Below are 15,202 nucleotides of genomic sequence, written 5' to 3'. Positions count from 1 at the left end.
TATGCTTTTATACATTCAGTGTTTAAATCTAGTGTGAGAAATAACCCATTAGATGAAACATACTTAAGTATATAAAGGCTTAGATAATTATAACACCTCTAAATACATTTTCCTTCCACAATATTCACTTATAGTGTGCATGTGGATTTGAGCGCAAAACAAATGATACTTAAGTCAGTCTGACAGTCAGCATTTGAAAACCAACAAATTAACAGTGGATTTACAAACCTGAAATACACTCCTTGTTCCACCTTGTAATAAGTTAACACGATTACTTTGTGCATGATCAGAGGAATGCACTGCAGTTCTCTCAAAAGTCAACTTCCAGACTATCTCTTCGATCCTCATCCACTGAGTACAGTCGGGACAGTATCTCCAGTCTAACGCTCTCAAAAAGCATTTTTGCGCATGCTCAATAAAACTATGACGCACCCAGGTTACATAATCTCGTTATGCGCAGTTATAAAGTGCAGCAGGGTTCAGACTGGGACAGCAGCAGCTGCATCCATCCGTGAACCGCTGACATGTCTCCCGTGAAGCTCGAGACTTCGGGTAATTCCTCCTATATTTTGTATATTATTTATTGTAACGTCACAGACGAAACACGGCCGTGTATCACCTGCTGTTGGTTTCAGAGCGCCGGTATTGCGGAACTGGGACATACTTAAAACCAGTGGTGTATAGTAACGAAGTAGAAATTCTTCGTTACTTTACTTAAGTCGTTTTTTTGGATATCATATGTGTACTTTATTTTACTACTTATATTTATGTTTACTTTTACTTCACTATATTTTGCAATGAAAACTTGTACTTTTACTCCGATACATTTCCCCTGAAACAGTATCGTTACTACGGAAAAAAATAATCATGGGACAAACATCTGGGACTGAGGTGGAACTGCGGTCAAGCCAGCCGCCACTTCGAAAAACACAGTCAAGCCAGCCCGCACGATTTTTTTCAGTACACGTATATACCAGACATTACGGTACGAGCGTGTGAAAGCTGTCTTCAAAATAAGAGCGAACTTCCGGTGAACGTGATATGACGAAACACGCCTTTAAATACAGATATAGTGATAGATTAAACTAAATGAAGAGATGAAAAATCATGAATGGTATTAATGATGAACACATTAAATGAAATAAAGTAATTATTCCAATATTGGGATATTCTGATTTAGAATTTCAAAATAAAAGCTAAAGACTTTCACTTCTGATTCATGGTAGAGTACCTCAATGTGTCATCCAGAGATGATCAAGACATTCTGACGTTTGATTTCTAAATGAAAGCACTTCATAAAGAAAATAATAGTAATATATTTCCAATATTTGATATTTCTTTGAAGCAAATCTGTAAGTTTCTTGATAAAAATTACACTGCGGTCTTGTTAAGGGTGACCTCTGCTAGGCCCATGATTATTCTCATGAGATATTACTGTGTAGATTTCGAATAAATTCACTTTAAAGTTAGCGAGAAATAAATATGATTAATATTATTGCAATATTTGGATTTTATTTAAAGCAAATCTGAAACTTTCTTCAAAAGAGGTACACTGCAGTCTTGTTAATGGTGACCTCTGCTAGACCCATGATTATTCTCATGAGATATTACTGTGGAGATTTCGAATGAATTCAATTCAAAGTTAGCGAGAAACAAATATTATTAATATTATGGCAATATTTGGATTTTATTTAAAGCAAATCTGAAACTTTCTTCAAAAAAGGTACACTGCAGTCTTGTTAAGGGTGACCTCTGCTAGGTCCATGAATATTTTCATGAGATATTACTGTGTAGATTTTGAATAAATTCACTTTAAAGTTAGCGAGAAATAAATATGATTAATATTATTGCAATATTTGGATTTTATTTAAAGCAAATCTGAAACTTTCTTCAAAAGAGGTACACTGCAGTCTTGTTAATGGTGACCTCTGCTAGACCCATGAATATTCTCATGAGATATTACTGTGTAGATTTTGAATAAATTCACTTTAAAGTTAGCGAGAAATAAATATGATTAATATTATTGCAATATTTGGATTTTATTTAAAGCAAATCTGAAACTTTCTTCAAAAGAGTTACACTGCAGTCTTGTTATTGGTGACCTCAGCTAGACCCATGAATATTTTCATGAGATATTACTGTGGAGATTTCGAATAAATTCACTTTAAAGTTAGCGAGAAATAAATATTATTAATATTATTGCAATATTTGGATTTTATTTAAAGCAAATCTGAAACTTTCTTCAAAAGAGGTACACTGCAGTCTTGTTAATGGTGACCTCTGCTAGACCCATGAATATTCTCATGAGATATTACTGTGGAGATTTCGAATAAATTCACTTTAAAGTTAGCGAGAAATAAATATGATTAATATTATTGCAATATTTGGATTTTATTTAAAGCAAATCTGAAACTTTCTTCAAAAGAGGTACACTGCAGTCTTGTTAATGGTGACCTCTGCTAGACCCATGATTATTCTCATGAGATATTACTGTGGAGATTTCGAATGAATTCAATTCAAAGTTAGCGAGAAACAAATATTATTAATATTATGGCAATATTTGGATTTTATTTAAAGCAAATCTGAAACTTTCTTCAAAAAAGGTACACTGCAGTCTTGTTAAGGGTGACCTCTGCTAGGTCCATGAATATTTTCATGAGATATTACTGTGTAGATTTTGAATAAATTCACTTTAAAGTTAGCGAGAAATAAATATGATTAATATTATTGCAATATTTAGATTTTATTTAAAGCAAATCTGAAACTTTCTTCAAAAAAGGTACACTGCAGTCTTGTTATTGGTGACCTCAGCTAGACCCATGAATATTTTCATGAGATATTACTGTGTAGATTTTGAAGAAATTCAATTTAAAGTTAGCGAAAAATAAATATTATTAACACACACAAACACTACTCTGCAGACTGACCTTCGACCTTCAAATTCTCTCTAGAATATAACCTTACTGGTTTATATTCAACATAAGTCTTTTAGTTAATTTGTCATACTTCCAATCTACTTGAGATGTGGATCCTTTTCAAATTCAAAGAAGGGCATCTGAATACCCTAAGGTTTAGAACCGATAGGTCTGAGTTAAGGGCCCCAAAAAAGGTCCAAAGGGTAAAATTGGGCCTTGTTCTCTTGTATTTGCAGATTTATTGACAAGTGCAAAAATGGCCATAATGTCCTAAATATTATTCCTGGAAATTCTAAATTGAGCATGAACATTCAAGACAGGGCCTACAATGATGTTGATGACATTTCTTCCAAAACACCCACAAGAGTTAATTGGCTGTCTGAAATCCAGGACTTGAAGAGGGTGTGTGATTTAGCAAATCTGAGACCCTGTTGTGAGTTTGGGCAGGATTTTAGCTTTTCTTTTTTCTAAACATGTCAGAGCTTAGCTTTCTTTCCCAGGTTGTAGCCACTCCCCAATGGGTCCCAACCATGTAGGCTGGCAATATATAGTACTACCCCATTTGGTACCCAATTTTTACTCACTCAAAACAAGTTCCAAACAAAGTGATTGAGACATTAAGTAAAAAAACAACAACAACAGCATATGCAACAATATTTCAACACAGAAACAATTCAGTTATAATTAACCAAATCTACTCATGAAGTAAGTAGTCATATGGCAATAACTTTACCAGCATTCACAAAAAATAATAACATAGTTAGCAACAAAAAGTCTAAGGAAGAGTTTTTCTAATTCTTAGTTTTCTAAGTGTATGCAGTGTATTTAAGTGAATAATTAGGTGCGTGGAAGGAAATTTTCTTGGGTATGTAAGTCAGTGTGGGACCCGGGTGAGTAGGGGTCAGCTACAATCTTCCTTGCTCGCTTCAGGGTCCTGGAAGCAGACAAGTCCTGGAGGGATGGCAGATTGCAGCCAATCACTCTCTCAGCGGAGCAGATGATCCGCTGCAGTCTGGCTCTGTCCTTAGCAGTGGCTGCAGCGTACCAGACGGTGATGGAGGAGCAGAGGATGGACTCGATGATGGCAGTGTAGAAGTGCACCATCATGGTCTTTGGCAGGTTCAATTCAGCTACGTCAGGAAGAACGTCCCCTGCCATGCCTTTTTAGTGATGGAGCTGATGTTCAGCTCCCACTTGAGGTCCTGTTATTTAGCTGATATTTCAGATTTGCTTAAAATAAAATTCATATATTGCCATAATATTAATAATATTTATTTCTCGCCAACTTTAAATTGAATTCATTCAAAATTCCCACAGTAATATCTCATGAGAATAATCATGGGTCTAGCAGAGGTCACCATTAACAAGACTGCAGTGTACCTCTTTTGAAGAAAGTTTCAGATTTGCTTTAAATAAAATCCAAATATTGCAATAATATTAATCATATTTATTTCTCGCTAACTTTAAAGTGAATTTATTCGAAATCTACACAGTAATATCTCATGAGAATAATCATGGGCCTAGCAGAGGTCACCATTAACAAGACCGCAGTGTAATTTTTATCAAGAAACTTACAGATTTGCTTCAAAGAAATATCAAATATTGGAAATATATTACTATTATTTTCTTTATGAAGTGCTTTCATTTAGAAATCAAACGTCAGAATGTCTTGATCATCTCTGGATGACACATTGAGGTACTCTACCATGAATCAGAAGTGAAAGTCTTTAGCTTTTATTTTGAAATTCTAAATCAGAATATCCCAATATTGGAATAATTACTTTATTTCATTTAATGTGTTCATCATTAATACCATTCATGATTTTTCATCTCTTCATTTAGTTTAATCTATCACTATATCTGTATTTAAAGGCGTGTTTCGTCATATCACGTGTAAATAAAATCCAAATATTGCAATAATATTAATCATATTTATTTCTCGCTAACTTTAAAGTGAATTTATTCGAAATCTACACAGTAATATCTCATGAGAATAATCATGGGCCTAGCAGAGGTCACCATTAACAAGACCGCAGTGTAATTTTTATCAAGAAACTTACAGATTTGCTTCAAAGAAATATCAAATATTGAAAATATATTACTATTATTTTCTTTATGAAGTGCTTTCATTTAGAAATCAAACGTCAGAATGTCTTGATCATCTCTGCATGACACATTGAGGTACTCTACCATGAATCAGAAGAGAAAGTCTTTAGCTTTTATTTTGAAATTCTAAATCAGAATATCCCAATATTGGAATAATTACTTTATTTCATTTAATGTGTTCATCATTAATACCATTCATGATTTTTCATCTCTTCATTTAGTTTAATCTATCACTATATCTGTATTTAAAGGCGTGGTTCGTCATATCACGTTGACCGGAAGTTCGCTCTTATTTTGAAGACAGCTTTCACACGCTCGTACCGTAATGTCTGGTATATACGTGTACTGAAAAAATGGCGGGGCTGTGTTTTTCGAAGTGGCGGCTGGCTTGACCGCAGTGAGGTGGAACACACCGCAGCGCACCTGAACGCAGCACGAACACCAGGTTGGGGATCAGTGGTCCTTGCCGCGTGTTTTCTCTTCCCAGTGATGCCCAGGATGTTAGCGAGCGAGCGGCTACAGATACGACTCATTTCATGTGGAAGCAGCAATGGAAGCTACTTGAACAACGACGGGGACCAAGATCAACGTCGGTGGCCATATTTGGGCGAACTATTTTCTTTTGTCGGAGTGAAAGCTCCTTCCTATCGGATGAAGTGCCTCCTATGCCGACCGAAAGCTACGGAGATATGGCCTTGAACAACTCACCAACCTCAGGAAACACATTGAGGTAAAGTAAGATTAATCCCATGAGCCGCAACGTTAATGTTTAGTTTTGATAATCATCATGAACCTGTTAAGATATCTAGCAGTGTTGCCCTCAGGATTGTAGTAAGTTATATCTTTGGCAGGAGAGGGGGAGGCAGGTGTCTGATTGTCCTCCGCATGTTGTATGTTAGGCTACCGTTCGCTAGCTATCGTCAATTACATGAGACAATTATCGTGAGTGGAGTAGACGGATCTCTAGCGAGTTAATGAGCTGAAGAAGTGTTGACAGTTGTCATGACATGTTAGGAAGTGTTATTAATTCTATCATGTATATAATACTCTCACTTTATTTCAGGAATGGACTACATCAAGCAGCACATGGAAGAACCCTCCCTGCAGGTAGGTGATACCACCAGGTCCAGTTCATCTGATGAAGAGGACTTCTTCGTCATCTCAAGCCGTGACAGCAGCAAACAGCTGGATGGAGACGTGACCTGTTCAGCAGATCGTTGACTTGTTGAAATGCTTCCCAACTGTGTGCTGCTGTCTGTGAAGCTAGACACACTCTACCTGCACCAGGGCCTGTGAAGCTAGACACACTCTACCTGCACCAGGTGAACGGCTCTTCAGCATCGCAGGACTCGTCTTCAGCCCCAGAAGAGCGACACTGACATCTGGCCATTTTGAAAATCAACTTCTTTTGAAGATGAACAAGAATTTTTTTTCAGTTTCAAGTGATGATTTTGGTTGTTACTTTTGGTTCTGCTTTTTTCTGTGTTAATCGTGTTTTTATATTTTAGTAATTTCATAGTATTCATATATTGCTAAGTTCATCCTAGCTCATACTCCTTGTTCATGGCGGCCACAGCACCCAAACAAATAAACTTCATAATTCTCAAAATTCTGACCCTTTGTTTTTTTTATTAACAGTATTTACTTTTACTTTCAATACTTAAGTACATTTAAAATCAGAAAATTACTTTTGATACTTTAGTACAATAAATATCAGATACTTTAATACTTTTACTCAAGTAGTATTCTCATAGGTGACTTTTACTTTTACTTGAGTAATTTTCCAGTCAAGTATCTTTACTTTTACTCAAGTATGACTTTTGGGTACTTTATACACCACTGCTTAAAACCCATGTTGCAGGTGTGCATTGTAATCGTGTTGTCTGGACATATTTATAGAATAAGTGCTGTTCTTAATATATTTGGATCTGATTGTATTGTTGATGCAGAGTTCAGCGCGGTGATCCAAACTGCGCACTTGGACAAACGGTTCGCTCCGTGAGACTCGTGTCAGGTTTCAGTTTACAAGCTACAAGTGCTTTTATAAGGGACTATATACTTATTGTTTTTGAGAACATGTCGTACCGAGAATATGACGTAATCAAGTTCAAGTGCAGGTTTGTGATGTGTACGCTACACACAGGATATGACGGACTCCCAAAACACACAGTGATGAGCAGGGGATGTAGATCAAGATGCATGTTGAAGAATGTCCACATCTCCCCTTCATAATAGAGTTTCATATCTGTCTTGCCAAATGATTGTGTTAGGCACTTCTGCTCTCAACATGTTTTGACACATAAATATAATCCTCTCCTTTAAGGTGTGAATAACTATTTTGTTAAAGATTCCACAAATGCCATCTGTTGCTCGTTCTTGTTTCACACGGTGCTTTTCAGAACAAATATCGCATGTGATTTTTATGTGAACATATATGTTCTAGATAATACATGCAGGCAACACAGATTTTATTTTGGAAGTAGAAAGAATTCCCAGGACTTTATAAATGATCAAATTGAATTTGGATCCAATTGAACTGCTGACTGCTCTGATGTGAGACTGAGCTCCTTTGATTACGAACAACAGGACGAAGGCCGTTCCTTAACCGTGATCCTGGGATAAATGCCATTCAGTGCACGCTAACAATGGAGACTGTTGACGACGTTGGAATTTAGTTTTAAATGGTAACAAGTTGGAGAGCAGGTGTGGATGACAACACTGTGATGAAGCGAACCGAGAGGGTTGTTATTCCTCCCTCTAAGGGAATTATCTTTAGTATAACCTTTCCCCAAATGCAATGCTTTATAGTTTTCATAGTCATGGTGAGCTAAGACAGTGCGTTGGATGTTTACAATTCTCTGACATTGTCCTCTGACACCAATATGACATTTACAAAACTTCATTGTTGATCAGGGGAGAAATCAATCAAGATCAACTTGTTTATAATGTAGTGCAGTCAACATGCTTGTTTTATCTACCCACGCAAAAATTATGGTTGCATAATAGTTTAACGGTTAAAATATGTCCATCTCCCTATTGTCCATCTGGTTGAGGTAAACATAATACGTGTATGACAATGTATGAACCTGTTTCCTACAGATGATGCTAGGTCTGTGGACAATGGCAAGGCCAAGGAATGCATTACCCCAGCATTAACGGGACTGGAGACAATAGAACCTCTGATCCGCTCTGTAGAAGAGACCCCCGAGCCCATCTCCACTGAGGTAAAAGGCACCATTCCCTCCTGGCTCAATGGCAAACTGCTCCGCAACGGCCCCGGGAAGTTTGAGTTTGGAAACACACAGTGAGTGAGTTGGAAACACCTCAAAATACTGTTGCACAAACCAAAACGTTTCCAAGTTAAGTTTATGTTTCCTCACAGCTACAACCACTGGTTTGACGGCATGGCCATGCTGCACCAGTTCAAGATCGCCAACGGCCAGGTGACTTACATGAGTCGGTTCCTAAACAGCGATGCATTCAAGAACAATAGTGAAAAGGACCGCATCGTGATGTCAGAATTCGGTACCCTCGCCATGCCCGACCCCTGTAAAAACTTCTTCCAGCGCTTCCTGTCTCGCTTTGAGATGATGTGTGAGTACACTGCATAAGTGTAACACCCGGTTCTGTGTCTCCTGTGTTCCGTGTCTCCTATGTCTCCTCTGTGTCTTCTCTGTCTTAATTGTTTAATTCCCTGCACCTGCCCTCAGCCACTCTTGTCTCGTTACTGTCTGATGTCGTACACCTGTGTTTCCCCCCCTATATATTGTGTCAGTCTTTCCCTTGTCTGCTGTCGGATTGTCGTCTCTAGTTCCGTGTCTTTTTCCCGTCGTCCTGTGTCGTATCTGATCCTGCCTGCTTCGACCCTGCCTGCCCCTTTTGGACCTTGTTTTTCTGTAAACTGTTTTGCCTCATTAAAGCTTTTTTGTTATTTATATTGCGTCCAGCCTGTCTCTCTGCGCCTGAGCCTCACCCCGTCACAAAGACCTGACAATAAGAAAGGGATGGAATACATCATACATAAATAACTGTGGTTGACTCATTGTGCAATAATGTAGCTTGTCTTTTTTTTCCTGAGGCATGAAAGTTTTAAGTTGTTTGCACAAACCATCTTGCTTTTTTTGAACTGGGGCCAGGGGTGGAGCCTCTGAAGTACTGTGTGCAGAGGTTACATAAGGACATGTGCAGCAGTGGGGGACCAGAAGAGCCATGTGCTGTACTGCAGACTCTCCAGATTAATTGCAAACAGAAAAACATTCACAGAGGAAGACTTTCACGAAAAGCCATTTACTTTGTATTTCTCTCTGTTACAGTGCCCACGGACAATGCGAGTGTGAGCTTTGTGAAATACAAGGGTGACTACTTTGTCAGCACAGAGACCAATTTTATGCATAAAGTGAACCCGGAGAACTTAGAAACATTGGAAAAGGTACCATCATGATCATGGAGTAATAGATGTTAATAGTAATGTCATTAATTATATGCGATATACAAACACATTATCTGTCTTCTTATCTTGTAGTTCAGTTATATCTGTTGAATCAGCATCTTGCCGTCTTTCTCCACACTGTTTTTGTAGGTGGACTGGAGCAAATTCATTGCTGTAAATGGAGCCACCGCCCACCCACATTATGACCCCGACGGCACCACCTACAATATGGGCAACTCCTATGGAAGCAAAGGTCAGTCCCATCGTCCACAGGACCCACATTAAGGTTTACATTTATCAACAGCTGAATCATTCATCTCTCATCTTCTATTATAAAAAATAAAAAAAATTCAAATATAACCAAATAATCCTGTCTATTCCAGGAGCCCAATACAACATCATCAAAGTGCCTCCCCAGAAGACAGATGCCAAAGACACCCTAGAAGGAGCCCAAATACTCTGCTCTATTGTGCCTGCGAAGAAGTCCCACCCCTCCTACTACCACAGCTTTGGTAAGCCAGGCCTCCTGGATTCATCCTTCATTTGTGACGTCTGCAACCTTCATGGCGATGCCCTCAGCTGAGAGGCCCCGTAACGCCTTTCTCCTGCATCCAGCCATGACTGAGAACTACGTGGTGTTCATCGAGCAGCCGATTAAGATGGACCTGCTGAAGATAGTCACATGCAAGCTGAGGGGGAAGGCTTTGAGTGACGGCATCTACTGGGATCCCAAGCAGGATACTGTCTTCCATCTCGTTGACAAGCAATCAGGCGAGGTGGGATGTCACCGTTATCGTTTAATTACGCCTAATGTCGGACACTCGGTGGACATTTTGATGGGGAGGGGGGGGGGGGTCCTCTTGCTTTCGACCCTTTGACATCATCTAATTACGTATTCTGCACTGCAGGTCAGCTCAGTGAAGTACCACACCAAAGCCATCTCCACCTTCCATCAGATCAACGCCTTCGAGGAAGATGGATTATTAATTCTCGACATGTGCTGCTCAGAAGACGGCGGAGCCATCAACAACTACCTCATCCAGAACTTGCGCAAGTCGGGAGACGCATTAGATGAGGTGCTCAGCATTATGGGCGTTGTTAGTCTTTTTTCCCTTTGTAATGAATAACTGCTGAACACTTAAGGAAGAATTTTGTTTAACGTTCGGTATGTCAATAGTTTTAAACCTGTTCGTACAATAATCCGTTAAGCGTAGTGTTGCTGTTTACGTTCCTTTGCACCAAGCGACAGAAAGACATTCATCCTGGAAAAGAGGAAACACAATTTCACCCATAAAGTATTGTTCCTGTGTGGTATCATTCCCAGGTGTACAACACCATGAGCCGGGTATTCCCTCGGCGTTTTGTTCTTCCACTTAACGTGGGCGGGGAAAGCCCATCAGAGCAGAACCTGAACACACGGCCCTCCAGTGCAGCCACGTGTGTCCACGTCAGCAAAGATAAGGTGAGTTGTTCAGTAATGCTCATATTCAATCAGGAGGATTCAGCTCCTTTGTTTGAGTAGCAGTAGCAATACCGTGATTTAATGTTATAATACTAGTCTTACAAATAGTAAAAATCCAATACACAAATAATACAGTATGATTATATTATAACAGATGCATTAAAACACAGAGATGTGTTGTTGAATGGGAAATATACAACTAGTTACATGCCACAAAGTAACTGCTAAATATGTAATCTAACAGTATTGGTATTGCTAAATATAGAAATATAATAATACAATGTTATTGACATCTACTTGTTTAAAATGTGTCAATAAATTGAAACACAGTGACAGCCTAAAAACTATTCGCCATTTCCACTTTCACGTTTTCAACGAGCAGGGATTAAACAGTTCATATCTTCAAATCAAATCAATGTTTATTTGTCACAATAACAGCTCATACACAGTACAACGCTTCAAAAGCCACGATCAAAAGAGAATAGAACAAATCAAAGTAAATAATTTTACTGAATATATAGAGTGAAATTTAAAAAAGTAAACAATGAAACCGTGATTGAGTTTCAGAAGAATTTAAATGTCACCTCTAAGAAGAGCTTGAATAGTTTTTTGAGTGCTGTAACTGGATCAATATCCCTGTAAAGTGATAAATATTATGATATGATATGATAAAATGATATTCCTTTATTCGTCCCACAGTGGGGAAATTTCAATAGTGTATTAATAAAGTTATACAAAATAATAAAGTAAGAAAAAGAAGAAATTAAATTAAAAAACAAATTAAAAAGTACAAAAGTAAAATAAGTACAAAAGTATAAAAGGAATGAAAAAGTAATGAAAAGTATAAAAGTAATGAAAAGTACAAAAGTAATGAAAAAGTAATGAAAATTACAAAATAATAAAAAATAAAAAGGAATAATAAGTACAAAATTAATAAAAAATACAAAATTAATAAAAAGTACAAAAGTAATGAAAAAGTTAAACAGTAATAAATAGTACAGAAGTAATAATAAAGTAATTAAAAAGTAATAAAGTAATATAAAAGTTTTAGTAATTAAAAGTTGTTTTTAAGTTAAAAAGTAATACATTTACACCCATTAAATATGAATATCTTCATTTATGTAATTGATTTAATTTATTAAACCATATTTAAATGTGTCACCTCTAAGAAGGACTTGAATCGTTTTTTGAGTGCTGTAACTGGAACAATATCACTGTTATTGGATCAATATCACTGTAAAGTAATACAAATTAATAAAGTTATACAAAATAATAAAGGAATAAAAAGAAGAAAAAACGTAATTAAAAAGTAATTGTGTGTTTGGGCTCCTCTTGTGAAAAATGCATAAGAAATAAAAGGAAATCGATATTTTCTTTGCAAAGATGAGGATGTGTTGAATCCTGGGATGCCATATGTACCCATGTTTATTGACGTGGTCTGCGTGAGCAAGCCGGTCAAATAGAAGAGGAGGGGCTTAAGGACGCCGGCATCCTCGGTGGAGTAGAAGAGGTGTTTCCAATTGTATCACATTGTTTCCTTGTGACCGAAGACCATTCATCCGCTCGTCGTCATCAGGTGTTCTGCCAACACGAGGATCTCCATGGAGACGACCTCCTCGAGTACGGTGGTCTGGAGTTCCCTCAGATCAACTATCGGAAATATAACACGCGGCCATACCGTTATTTCTATGGCTGTGGCTTCAGACACCTGGTGGGAGACTCCCTGCTCAAGATGGACCTGAAGGACAAGACGCTCAAGGTGTGTGTGTCTGTGTGTGTGTGTGTGTGTGTGTGTGTGTGTGTGTGTGTGTGTGTGTGTGTGTGTGTGTGGGGGGGGGGGGGGGGGGGGCGCAACATAAAATCATCCTCATCATGGAAAATAGCGTAGTTAATGCTCTATCGTAACATATTAGATTAATGCTAAAATCTAACTCTTAATTCTCCCATTGACAAACACAAATAAATGATAATAAAGATGTTGTTTGGTGAAAGTATAATATTCTACACCAACTACTCTTAAAATGAGTAAATCGTAAAGGTACAATATACCACTATTTGTGAATATAATATGTGTGTGTGTGTGTGTGTGTGTGTTGTGTGTGTTTCTGTGTGTGTGTGTGTGTGTGTCCAGGTTTGGTACCAGAAGGGCTTCTTCCCGTCGGAGCCTGTGTTTGTGCCGTCACCTGATGCCGTGGAAGAGGACGATGGGCTCATCCTCTCCGTGGTTCTCTGCCCCTCTCAGGTAAGACTCTGTTTCTGAGGATCAACCGGAATTGTAAGAAAAAACATTGGAAGTAAAAGTGCTGTTGCCTCTGGTTACATCAGTGTTATTATGTGCCAAGTCAGACTATTTATCTATAACAGAAGCAGGCTTTTAAATCCAACTTCATTTTCTCTTCCAAGTTTGGTATTAAGTGGACACATAACCCTTCATCAATATGCAGAAGGGAGATTAAATGTGCATTAATGAATTAACACAGAATTAATTTCCCATTGTTTAAAGCTTAAATTAAACTGTTGTAATCAGCAGCTAATATAGAAAACAAAATGATTCAATCATGTATCCCCTCTTGTTTTTGAAAGAAGAGCAGCATGTTTCTGATCTGTCGTTGCCTCATTGAGCCATTTGTGTGTTAATTCATCCTCTGATCTTGTCTCTCCAGGATAAAGGGGCGTTCCTCTTGGTTTTGGATGCAAAGAACTTTGAAGAACTGGCTAGAGCCTACGTGCCTGTGAAGATGGCTTATGGCTTCCACGGTACCTTCGAGGCCTCTGTATAAACCGGTTTCTGTTACATTCAAAGTGTTTCTTCAATGAGTCTAATACAAAGAATACCAAATTCAGCGATGATCATTATAACCACTATATTCCTGATGGTACTGACCGCCTGCTGCTCTATATGAAGGAAGATGCAGCGTTCTGTTAAGCCGTGTTTACAATGCAGCGTGCGGCTCTGCTCGACCCGACTCACTCTGGTACCAGCTCTTTTTCCCGAGGCCGTGTTTTCACTCAGTTTAGGCGGGATTATCCATGATCTTAAGCGATATACTCGGTGAATCCTTTCACTGTAACCAAACCAACACACCTCTGCACAGTGTACAGCATAATGTAGGTTGTTTGTAGTGTATGCCGTAGTTGTGCGAGTTATTAACAAAAAGACTTGGGTATTAATTAATTAAATATTATGGTTGCTATTGACTGTAGCATTTGGTGGTATCTAGCAGTGTGGTCACAGATGTATCTTATAGTACTTTACTAAACAAATGGTTTGGTTTGTGGTAACATCAAACCCAGGCTAAAGGCTAAAGAACCCCAATAAACTCAATGTTTTCTATTATTATTAATTACTATTATTATTGTCATACTTTTATATCAACCTTTAACTGGTACTCGTGAGTTATTATACTCGAGAAATCAAACTTTTTTTCAAGTTTCATTATGATATGCTCCAAACACCAAAAGTGTCAAATTAACATTTAATTTCAATATATTATTTTGTTACTTGAACATTGTATGTCTAATTATATTATATTTTGAATACAGAGTTCAAACTATTTTCTACTTTTTTGCCAATAAAATACTTAACCTCCATCTGAGATGTCGAGTTGTCTGTGCACCCTTACAAACACATAATCAGAATGTGTTTATAAAAACTGCTGTTTCAGAACTTAATAATGTAAATTGCCTCAATGCCGGGCCGGAGTGGGGCCACTTTTCAACCCGGGAATTTCAGGCTCAAGACCAGCCCACTATTTTCATGGTAGTGGAAATTGGATAAATGAAGCAACAGTTCAGCTCTTACTATCCTGTAGTTCTTTTATTAATACCATGGTCCAACAAATAATGTAAAGGTTAAATACAACAATAATAATCCACTTAAGATGAGAAGTTAACAAAAAATATGCATAACATTAAAAAAGGCAGAAGGGCGTAGCAGGGGTGTCAGACTCAGATGAGGCAGTCGGACAGATTTGTTGGAGTGAGACCTCATGGGGGCCGTCATTGTCATGGTCATTATCATTTTTCTGCATGAGTATTATAAAGTGGTGATTTACTCCTTTACTACACCCACTTCTGAGCAAACAATGCATATTGGTTCATCAAGTACTGTCATATACTGCTCTTTCTTAGAATATATCACTTTAATTCATATTGTTTCCTCTGTTATCCTCTCTACCTGTCCGTCATGGCCTCCTCATTGCAAATGTCGGGCTCATCATTTTCAGCAGGAGACTCTTATCTGCTGCTCCGAAGCTACAAAGAAAAATTAAGTCATATTACTGCATACTT

The 15,202-nt window shown here is 37.9% G+C and overlaps 1 protein-coding gene across 1 annotated transcript; it reads left to right on the top strand.

Moving 5' to 3' along the window:
* Positions 1–472: 472 nt before the first annotated feature.
* bco2a (beta-carotene oxygenase 2a) lies at positions 473–14,503 on the top strand. Its single transcript, XM_056442770.1, has 12 exons — positions 473–552; positions 8,121–8,325; positions 8,404–8,615; positions 9,335–9,450; positions 9,601–9,703; positions 9,834–9,962; positions 10,066–10,226; positions 10,359–10,526; positions 10,775–10,912; positions 12,489–12,671; positions 13,044–13,154; positions 13,576–14,503. Exons 1-12 carry the CDS (start codon positions 525–527, stop codon positions 13,690–13,692), a joined length of 1,671 nt encoding a protein of 556 aa, XP_056298745.1. The 5' UTR covers positions 473–524; the 3' UTR covers positions 13,693–14,503.
* Positions 14,504–15,202: the final 699 nt, after the last annotated feature.

The sequence above is a fragment of the Pseudoliparis swirei genome, chromosome 3 (assembly GCF_029220125.1).
Source record: "Pseudoliparis swirei isolate HS2019 ecotype Mariana Trench chromosome 3, NWPU_hadal_v1, whole genome shotgun sequence".
NCBI lineage: Eukaryota > Metazoa > Chordata > Actinopteri > Perciformes > Liparidae > Pseudoliparis > Pseudoliparis swirei.
Note: the sequence above shows the minus strand (reverse complement) of the source record. Positions and strands in the feature narration are given on the sequence as shown.

What these genes read in the sequence shown, in the direction of transcription:
- bco2a (XM_056442770.1), top strand. Translation starts at nt 525, where the DNA reads ATGTCTCCCGTGAAGCTCGAGACTTCGG. An exon ending in TTTGAGTTTGGAAACACACA is followed by an intron (nt 8,326 to 8,403) that starts GTGAGTGAGTTG and finishes GTTTCCTCACAG; the next exon opens with CTACAACCACTGGTTTGACG. An exon ending in TTGACAAGCAATCAGGCGAG is followed by an intron (nt 10,227 to 10,358) that starts GTGGGATGTCAC and finishes TCTGCACTGCAG; the next exon opens with GTCAGCTCAGTGAAGTACCA.